Source organism: Anthonomus grandis, chromosome 1 (assembly GCF_022605725.1).
Source record: "Anthonomus grandis grandis chromosome 1, icAntGran1.3, whole genome shotgun sequence".
NCBI lineage: Eukaryota > Metazoa > Arthropoda > Insecta > Coleoptera > Curculionidae > Anthonomus > Anthonomus grandis.
Genome location: NC_065546.1, coordinates 2,448,569 through 2,459,961, shown reverse-complemented (window position 1 = coordinate 2,459,961; position 11,393 = coordinate 2,448,569). Strand labels below are relative to the sequence as shown.

The window sequence follows — 11,393 nt, the reverse complement described above, 5'->3', positions numbered from 1 at the left end:
ATGTTTGGTCTAGAAATATCTAGGTATTTTGCCTCCTTTTTCGACCAACGTTTACATACATTTATTGGATCTTTTTCCATTTTAGATGATGCTAAAATTATTGGTTTTTGATCATACCATTGAACCAAATTAATCTTTGAATCATCCCTTACTGATTGTTCACTAAAACCTCGTTCGAATTTTTTAATTTCTTTTTCTGCTGTTAGATGAGCTGAAAAAGGAATTCTAGACTTCATAATAGTACCCGTACCATAAAAGTTTTTATCAAGTAAACTCTCTAACAACGATATTGTTGTAAAATAGCGATCCATGAAGATGTGAGAGCCACTTTTAAGGCTTTGGGATAATCGCATCACTGCTGAAGCTCCAACACCCAATTTTTTTGAATTTTCGTCCAAAAAAGTTTGTTTACCTTGATAGATTCAAAGTCAAGCACAAGTCCTTCTGGTGTAGCACATACAAAATTTTTTAGTCCTTCTGGATTGGGTTTGCCTCTTACGAATTGTTTTAGACCACAGGTGCCAGTAAATGGTATCATTTGTTCATCCACTGCAACATTTCCTTGCCTCTCTAGTTTTAAACATCCTTGTCTGACTCTCTCGGTAATTGGTCTTACTTTCCATAACCTGTCCTTTTGTCTATCATTAGCTGATACATCATCGTCAATGACTACTTTTAAGTGACTTCTTATTGAAAAAAATCTATCCCGCGTCATGTGCTTCGCAATTGAATCAACTCTAGTTGTTTTGGCCCAAAACATCTTCACCCTAGGATATTTTAAACAAGACATTAAAACCGATATTCGAATAAATTTTTTTACTTCATCGGTCGATAAATTCATAATTTTATCATTTTCTAAAAAAAATTTTATATTTGTGCAATAACGCATTGTCTCAAATAATTTATCGTCAATAAATACTGACACATAATCCATAATTTTCCAACCTGCTCTTTGAAAGTGACTTTCTTCAAAACCGTCTTTGACTACTTCTACTCCCTTGAAACTGCAATAGAAAAAAAATTAGGAAAAGATAAATTTTACTACCTAAAAAAATACCTGTCAGATTTTCTCCAAGTCATTTTTTTAGCTTTTGCTGACATTTTTTCCTTTAAAATGCTAAGTGGAATATCAAATTCTGGGTCTGAGTCACCATCATAATCATCTTGATTTTCATCTATTTGATCTTCTATAATATCCATAGTTTCTAAGGTTTCTTCCAAATCTTCTTTTTCAATTATTGTTTCACCAATTGTTTCTGCATTTATTATCCCATCTTCATCGTCATCTGAGTCTCCTTCAAACTCGAAATCGTCAGCATTCAATAATTGAAGTAGCCTATCGTCATCTTTACCGGGTCTCAAATAAGTATCATTTCCAAAAATAGCTAAAAATAATGTCATAAATTTAAAATGTTTCTTAAAATTATTTATTTGCCTAGTTTGAAGTTAACAATTTAAAGCAAGTCCTAGTGTCCACTTTAATGGATTGAGGTTAAATGTAAAATTAGGGGACGAATTCCCGACGATCATTTAAATGGACATGGCCGTTTTTTCCCTTTATTTAAATAAATTTCCACTAAAGACTTAAAATATTAATCGAATTATAAACAAAAATCATTTAGAAAAAGATTATATTAGTTTTTACAAAAAAATATTTAGAAAAAATAGAAAAATTAAGTGAAAAACTTACCGTCAATTGTTGCACGTCCGAACGCCGACATTTTAACAGCTGACTAGCGCTATTTTGGCCAGCTGATTGCACTTTTTACGTTTAGATGGCGCGATGGGTTATAGTCGAAGTAGAAATGCGTAAATGCACTGGTAAATTAGAGTTTTTTTCGGAATTACTACGTAATATTGGAAAGTCCACCTAGATGGACGCAAGTTCTCAGGAGGTTATTAACTTTCTTGTGGTAACAAAGTTCTTAATGTAGGGTGCAATACAGGAACCAATTTCCTGAGGACCCCGGGATGCACACTTTCGTCCCACATGTACATGTGTACTACGCGAGTTTGAAGATCATGAATCCCAAAACAAAACGTCCAAAGTTGCCTTTTGTAGTACGCAACTCCTGTTAAAATGATCGGCGTTGCCAATGTTTTTATTAAGTCAAATGAAATTACGGTAAGGTCATTGTCTGATTTTGCAGCTTCAGCATCGTTTCTCATGCCTTGTCAAGCAGCTTCAGCTTTCCTCTGGTGCAGCTCTTGTTCTGCTTTAATTGCCTCACTTTCTTGGCCATCTGCCATAGCTGCTTTAATATTAATATTGAAAGCATCACATTTGCGACAACTATCGGATAATGGCGCGTGAAACTTTAAATTAAAATTATTTTTAAATATTTGACGTAAAACAAACAATGAAACGGGTTGTTCAGTTTCATTTTTATACAAATTGTACATTTTGGTTAGGTCTAGTTCTGGAAAAAGATACTTTACATTTGGACTTTTTTTTAATGAATAATGGGACTCATAAGCTGGTAATTTATTAATAAAACTTTTCACAGCAGTGACTTTTTCCAGAGAAGTTTTATTCACTGGTATTGATTTTCCACGTTTATCGGGCTGTGGTGTTCCATCAGTGCTTCTTGACTTCAATACCCTAGTTATGCGGCCATCAGACACGCCCAATGATTGGTTAAAAAAAGTTTTGCAAACTTTATTGTCTTCTCCTTCGTCATTTGGCAAAATGTAGCACCTGCTGTGTTCCTTTGGTTTTATATTTTTCGTGGTATAACTCCGTTCTTTGTTTAGAACTCTGACATATCCAAAAATATAAGAAGTCTGCAAAGTGTGAGATCCCAAACTATAAGTTTTTGAATAGAGCCTCACGCCATTTTTGTGAAAAATTTTCGTGGCACTTCTTTGAACAAGGGCATTCTTTGGCTTCAAATATCTTGGAAGAAACCACCCTCCCCTTGGTGTTCACGTATTCTTCACCAGCAGCACGCTTTCTTTTCCTAATATTTCTCTTCCACTGTCCTTCATTTTTCCTTCTTTTTGCTCCCTGAATAATTTGCTCACAGGAAGTGCGTTCTATGTCTGTAATATAAACAAAACATTAATCAATAAAACATAATGTTTTATTATAGATGTCAATAAAAACATAATAAAATATAATGTTTTTATCGATTGATAAGGAAACAAACTAATCAGAGAGCTCGCTAGCTTCACTTCCAGAAGGTACGAATTCAGAACCTGAATCCTGAAAAGGTTCTTCTATATCTGTAACAGAAAAAATGTAAATGCAAAAGTGGCCCAAACCCAGATCACCGAAACACAGTATTTTCATATCCTCAAAATACATAATATTACAACTTTAACTGCAAATGTGCAAACAAAATTTAATTATAGGTTACTTACCAGAGCGATCTTCGTCACAACCAGACATATTTATTTGCATTTTATTTGAAAAAAAAACTTTACTTTTCGAATAAAAAGTATGCTATCAAAATTACAAACACGTGGTCAAAATAATCTCAACGTCACTGAATACTAAAGCGGCCCACAATGGGTTGGGCCAGTCTTGCTGCAGCAAATATGAACGTGCTATGTACGCAAAAGTGGATATATGTGACATCTTGCGGTAAATGGTCGAAATAGGCTTGGGCCGGTATTGCATAATAAAAATTCGATATATTTGTAGGCCATTTTTGCTGTTAATTCAACTTTTTTAAAAATGTGGCTTGGGCCACTTTTGCTATAAACGCCTCAAATATAGTTTATCCATAAAACTTGGCTAGTTTTACATTCTAATTATGCATTGTTGTTACTAGAGTTATAATAAAAAATTAACAAGTGGAAAGCAGTAATTTACTACATATGTTGTGTTAAGTTTTTTTGTGATACTATTGTTATATTGCTTTTCTTTTTTTTTTAGGTTCTTTTGTAAGGCCTATTGATTTATTTATTAGACTTATATCAATACTTTAATTGTAGTTAAAAATAAAATCGCTGTTTACTGTCAATATATTTTATTTCTAATAAATATCTAAATAAATTCTTATGTTATTAATGCCTTGTTTGTTTTAATGATCCATTTTTTCTTGGGCCCTAAAAAACATGGAAATATCAATACATACGACTATTTAAGTAATTTATATAATATAACATACTTATCATAAATAGATTCAAGGACCTCAAAGCTAATATCGTATCTTTCCTCATTTTTAGCCGACGTTTCCTTCCATTTTTGTTTAACTTTCACCCATCTTTGTAAGTGGTTTCTGATCAAAATATTTTTATCTACTGGAGGGCATTCAGTCTAAAACAAAATCTTTTTCAAACTTATATTTAATTAAATTTATACGGTCTTAAGTGCCAAACATGTTTTTTGAACATAGAGATATTCATCAACAGGGGTTAAGTTGGATGGTATAATAAAAATTACTCAACTGGGAGCTTAAATTTCGAAGCTGACTGGATAGGTGGCCTAATTTCAAACATTTTATGAAAACCTGTATACAGATATGATCATTCTAACTTCGCCTATAGGAATTATATATCGCGGTAGGTCTGGCAACGTTATGACACCATACTCGAAGCAGCGGACCCCGCCGAAGCCCGAAACCTTTCAGTATTCTTAAGGCGTTCAAGCGGGGATGTACTGCTATGTGGCAAATTAAAAAAAAAATTGTTTCGTTTGAGTCTTTGCTGCTGGCTGTTCTAACAACAAAAAATAAACTAAAAACCGACTGCAATAATGTTGTAAACATAAATTAACTAAATATTGAACAGGAAATAAAAAAAATAATTCAAAATAAAGCAAAAAATTAAGTTAATTTGATAATATTAAATAAAAATTAAAATTATCTTTCGTCAGGTTCAAAAAGGCCACCCTGTTTAGCAGTGCAGTACGTCAGTCGATCATAAAACGACCTTCTCGTGTTCGACAACATTTCAATGGAGATACTATTAAATGCTTGCCTAATTTTAACACAAAGCTCTTCTAAATTAGTAGCCCGTTCATTTTCGTGCCTATAAATTTGTTTTTTTAGGTATCCCCAAAGAAAAAAATCATTAGGGACTAAATCGGGGTTTCTGGCGGGCCATCCCAACTAGAAATTTTAGTTACGGCTACAACATTGTTTGACTATATTACTTTATTCAAGTAATAAATCGGTAACTTGTACCAAAAAAATATCTTATAAGTTTAAATAACTGCCAAGTAAAAAATAGTAGTAAGAAATACGTAATATTAACTTAATACTTGACTATATAGTAATTATTACTTTGCGGTAACTCTGATGGTAGCTGATACCGCTTAGCGACCTGACCTAATTACCTTTACAACGTCGTTACTATAAAGTAGAAAATATTGGTCGGTGGGACGATTAAATGGGAACTTTTAAGTAAGCGCGATTACAAAGTTAAATTTCAAGTTCTTGCGACTACATAGGAACATCAAAATATTACCACGCAGTAAAATACTTTGAAGTAATATTATCAGTAACAAGACCGAAATAGTTACCCTTATTTCTTCTTTAAAGTAATATTTACCACCTTGGCTATTAAAGCAAATTACCTTTAAGTAATTATTTCTACTATGCAGTAAAATATACTTTATAGTAGCATTTTTTTGAAATAATTTACTTATTCCTAAGACATTTTTACTCTGAAGTAACAAAAGAAATTTCTTGGTAACTCTAACAACAATTCGCCATATTTTTTTAAATTATTTGACTCCATTTTGTGAAAAGGTATTGCACGATTTTATGAATTTGCTAAAATCGGAATACTTTTACATTTTATGCAATTTTTATTAAATTATATACTCCTTATATTCATAGGAGTAAAGAGGAGTGAAAAAAATTATCTACCTTATAAAAATTAAATTTAAATATTTAGACTTGGTATATTTTTTTGTTAAAAGTCATTATTTTAATGAGGCGTTCTTTATTTTCGTCCTATATTACCTATGTTTAACAGTAAAATTTGCTTCGTTTACATTTTTTCACTCCGGTAAGCGATAATATCAGCTATATTAAATACAATATGAAGTAGTTTAACCCCGATACAACGCCATCACTTAGAATAAAGACGGACATATAAAATTATTTGTGTTGACAAAGAAAGAGAATTAAAATGTTTGCATAATATTGTCTCAGTAACTCACTGCACAATTACTACTTTATGACATCCCGAAAACCACTATGGGACGTTAAAAAGAAGTTCCCGGGAGGATAGAATTACGTATTTGCTACAGCAAAATCATTCCCAATTTTGGTAAAAAAGTGGTAACAGAACGGTGCCTAAACGGTTCCCGCGACTAGTAACCACAACTTTAAAGTATTCTTTATAGTATATAGCGATTATGTAGCTGTTGCCAAAAATGCTAATTGGGTATTTAATAGTACTGTTTCTACTGATTGTTCGATCAGGGAAAGACATTTCGAGAAATTGACGTACCACTAATGCGTTATGAGCGGGACAACCATCCTGTTGAAACCAAACTTGTTCTAAATTGATATGTATATTAAGCCCTCGAATAGCAGGAAGAACTTCATCTCTCAAAAGTTTAAGGTATTTGTTGGTATTAAGGTTTCCATCGATAAAAAAGGGTCTATAATTGAATCACCTAAAATGCCAGCCCATACATTAACCTTTTAAGGGTATTGGGATTTTTTAACGTTACATTTTAATAACAGTTGTGGAAAAAATTAATTTATTTCTTTTTATAAAAAATTTTTTTAACAAAGTGCGTTCGGCTCTCATTTCCCACAAAGATTGGGTAATGGGAGCCAGATTTATTATTGTAGTTTTTAAGATCTTTTTAATAAGTATTAAGCTAGTTCTCATAAAAAATGGACTTTATTTGAAAATGTAACAAACGTAACATAAATTCTTAAGCAAAAATACCTACATGCTAAAATATAACTACCGTCGTAAACAAAAATCACAAATATAGCCCTCTGCATGTTCTACGCTTGAACATTCAGAGTGTGCCCAACTACCACAATTCGTACAACGGTACCATAGTTCATTATTTTTTCCAACATCGTCACAAATAATGCATCTAACATGAGCGGCGCTGTCGCTAAGATCATCGCACTCGTCGTCGTCACAAATATATTTTTCACTTATCTCTTCGTCTTCTGAAGATGAGGATTCTTCAGCAACTTGTCTTTTGTTCGTGCCTTTTTTGTAAACATTTCCTTTCGCATATTTAATATATTTATTAACTGGTTTTGACTCCGTTTTGGACACATATTTGCTAATAACGGTTTTCTTCAAAGGTTCTTCATCTTCTGATGACCACAATTCGTCTGCTCCTACTTGTCGTTTAGCACTTTCTATTTTGCTGTTCTTTTTAGTTTTGTTTATGTTCTCTGTTTTCATGCCTTTACATGTTCTTTTTTTTCATCACGTTCTTGTTTCTTTCGCTTTTTTTCTTCAAAAAATATCTTCATAGGTATCTGGGTAAAAATTTCGGAATGCTGTTTTCGTGTTTGTCTTAAGTTCTTGCTTTTATTATCGTCTTTTTGAGGCAATGGGGATATTATAGAAAGAAGATCAGAGATGGACGACGTATTAATGGACTGATCAGATTCATCTTGCCATGTCGAACAACCTGGTACGGGATCGCATGATCGACTACTTTCATCTTTTGTTGGTGTTTTATGAATCACAGGAGACCGTGTCTGATTTTGGGCATTGTCTTTGCTGTTTGCTTCTGTTTTTTTAGAGCTACTTGCCGATGACCCCGTTGTCTTCTCATTAGAATCCACGCAAGCTGGTAGCACACAATTATAGATAAAATCAGCATCAGTAAAGATATCTGGCTGGTATGGAAAAATTCCTGTGCATCTGAACCCTGATATTCCCTCTTCCAAAGAAGCAACTTTGGAATAAGCTTTGTTAAAAAGACTTTCAACATCATATGGAGTGAGTACTTACCAAACTTCACCAATTGTTTATTCCAGTTCACCTTTAAGGGTCTGAAGACACACTTGTCCAAAGGCTGAAGCTTATCCGTAAAGTGGCTTGGAAACTTTATCAAAATAATATTGTTGTGCATTGCCTCTTCAATAATTCTGACGCTCATATGACTGCTGTGACTATCACACAACAGTAGAGCTGCTTGATCTAGAAGGTTTTGGAAAGTTCTTAAATCTTTAATGTGAGGTATAAACCCTGTCGTAAACCACTGGAAAAAAACCGTCTCCTCCATCCATCCATTAGTGGAGGCCGCATATATAGAGTTCCTGGATAGGCGCTATTGGAAGTCCAACGAGCCTGAACTCCAGCTCCCTTGAATACGTCGAGCGGTGGAAGTGCTTTTCCATCGGCAGAAACACATCCTAAGACTGTCGTCGACTCTCTTCCAGAGCCTCCAAATATCCGGCACAGGGCCTTTCCTTTCTCTCTAATTGCCCTAATACGATAGGGATCATTATTAAAACCTGACTCGTCAGTATTAAAAATAAAGCTTCCTTGATCATCTAAATTATTTTCATCAATGATTTTTTTCAGGTCATCAAAAAAATGGTAGACGATCTCAGGTTTTCTAGCATCCTTAAGCAGTTTTTGCAAATGTTCCGGTTTCTTAAGAGACAGTTCAGGATGTCTTCTCATGAATGAGTAGTACCAGTCTTCTCCCGGTACTCCATTTTTAAATGGTGTTCTTAAACCTTTTGCATTAACATACTCTCCAACCAGTTGTCTAAGTTCTGATTTGTCACATGGTAGACCCATCGCAGTACGTGCCAATAAACATTTCACTATTTCATTTTCGATATCTGAGGATAAAACTTGGGAACGCCCACCCTTTGTCACATCTAATGGAGTCTTTCTTCCTCCTATCCTTCGGTAAATAACTGATCTGGGAACACCATGGAACGTTTCTGCTTGACGATACGTTTTATTTTTATTTTGGACATCTGCAACGGCATTCGCAACATCTTCAGTTGTATAAGAAGGTGCTTCTTTTTCTTACATAAGTACGAGGCAACTTTACACTGCAACAAGACAAAGAAATTACTCATTTTACATAAATTATCAGCGAGACACTAATTTTATTATGTTTACAATTACCACAAAAGTGTGTATACATTTCCCCCAAGAACAAATTTATTAGGGGGAAATGTAAACATTGAATTATTTTAGTGATTATAAAATTTGTCGATAGACATTTAGGCGTAAAATAGACACAATAGTATAACAAACAATGTCCAAATGAAATATCTAACTTACCTCTTAATCTATGATTTGCATTCGAAAAACTTCAGTGCCGAAATTCAACATAAAACCACCAAACACATCAAATTGCATCAGCCAACTAATGCAAGAAGAGCACAAACAGGAGTAAAATTTCGAGGGAAACCGAGTTCGCACGATTTACGACCTGTTGCCAAGCTTGTCCTTATCAAAACAGGAAGAACTCCGTAACAAGTTAATTGCTGTCAAAAGATCCTCCTTTAAATTTTTATTTATTTATATTTTTACTTAACTTCCTACAATTAAGCTGAAAAAGACTATTTAAATTATTATATTTTTATCTATCACTTGTTGCCTCTTTAATAATTTCATTGCAGCCAATATAAACCCGTGCGAACGTCGGCACGACTCGAATAGTGAGCTTCGCGCCAAATTTGAAATCTAAATATTGTTGTGTTTCTTATTTTAGATGTGTCTACAATTACCCCAGTTTACATTTACCCCAATTGACCCTACCATAAATTCCAAAAATCTGTGTTAACTAAGAGAAAAAATAATTGTAAAAGTTGGAATAAAATACTTCATTTCATGCTTGAATAAAAATAAATACAGCTGCTTTCATTGTTTAAACCTCTTTAAAAATATACCTAGTTACTAGCTTTTTTTTAAATTTATCATTCATGCCAATGTCTGGCCAACTCTTAGAATTAAAGCATTGTGGGACAGTTCAGGTAAAGTGGTAAGTTACTAGATTAGGGCCTCTCATTGGAGATACTGAATAGATACTTCACAAATATGTTATAACTAACTTGTCTGTGAAAGGAACAATTTGAATTTCATTTTTCCCAATATACCTGAACCACTTCAGACATCATTTTTCAGCAAAAAGGAAGTTTTTAATTTTATTATATCACTTTATTTTCTTCTATTAAAATTGAGTAATCAATGGCAACATGAAACAGTAAGCATGTTTTTCAACAAAATATCTCCTCTGGCTCACATACAGGTGATGTGCTCAATTCAAAATAGCCAATGTTTATTATTCTAGTGAATTCAATCCAATGTTCTAAGTGTAAGACTTATAGGTTTTTTATTCTTTATTATTATTATATTGAGGTAATTCATGACAAACATGAATGATTTATTGTTTACTTACATAATCCAGATTAATATTATCTTTGCTTTGTGCTAGTTGCTCAGGAAGGGGAGATGGAATCCTAGTTTCAAAGGGCCTAGAGGGAGGCGGTAATCTTTTTACATCAACTAGAGTGCTATTGTTCCAGGAGTTGTTATTATCTGGTTCTGGAGAAGATGACCTGCGCCTAAAAATTATTTAAAGCAGAACGGTGATAAAACTTTGGTTTATTAGACTTACTTGATTAGTCTCTGAGGGTTTTTCGGTTGGTTTTCCATCCAGGCTCTGCAAAGTGGGTACAGAGGTGTATCTTCTTCAAACCTGGCAAGATCCACACTTCTATCATAAAGTTTCATTACATATGTATGGTGGTAGGGAGCTGGTATTACTTCATTTTTCTTTCTATCACTGAAAAGAGTAAAGTAAAAATGAAGGAGTTTGGTTCATATAATGCAAGTTTTAAGAAGTTCACCTTTTTCGTCTCCTTGTGTGTCCTTCCTCAGAAGAATCACTTTCCTCATCTGATACTTTTTCAGTAAGTTGTTTAAGTACTCCCTTAAGTCTTCCCTTAGCCATTTGGTAGTCATTTCCAAGGTTTTCCTCTTTTATTTCCACTTTTACTGATGTGGAGGCAGTTGAAAGTCTTGGTTTTTTAGTCATGCTCAACTTCTTTTGTGCTTTATAATAAATATATTATATGAAGAAATTCACGGATATTTCTGCTTTTCAGGGTAACTTATTATAATTTTATTAATAATTTAATTATTAGTTGTCTATGTTTTTAAATCCATTTGTCAAATATGTTAAGTAAAAAAGTAAACATACAAGTTTCGACATTGACATATAATGTTTGACGTATGTTTGTCCTGTTCTTCTTCTTCGACCTTATTCCCTCAGCCACAGCCGAATTTACTCAAGTCGCGAAATAACAGTTGGTAACGTCGCATCATGTAGGAGATTCGGATCCGTTTTGGTGGATCCATTTACGCTTTGAAATAAGGCACCCATTCACTAACAGATCGCCTGCAGGCCATGGATTGACGGCCATAACGGCAGGCAATGGCCGAGGAAGGCCACACACTATTCAGTCGGTCTTTCGGGT

General features: G+C 33.7%; 1 protein-coding gene across 1 annotated transcript; it reads right to left on the bottom strand.

Annotated features, from left to right (window-relative positions):
* Positions 1-3,957: 3,957 nt before the first annotated feature.
* Positions 3,958-11,110, bottom strand: LOC126745536 (protein lin-37 homolog). Its single transcript, XM_050453418.1, has 5 exons — positions 10,764-11,110; positions 10,532-10,699; positions 10,313-10,478; positions 4,116-4,264; positions 3,958-4,053 (listed from the first exon to the last, which is right to left on the bottom strand). The coding sequence occupies exons 1-5, from the start codon at positions 10,949-10,951 to the stop codon at positions 4,029-4,031; spliced, it is 696 nt and encodes a 231-aa protein (XP_050309375.1). The 5' UTR covers positions 10,952-11,110; the 3' UTR covers positions 3,958-4,028.
* Positions 11,111-11,393: the final 283 nt, after the last annotated feature.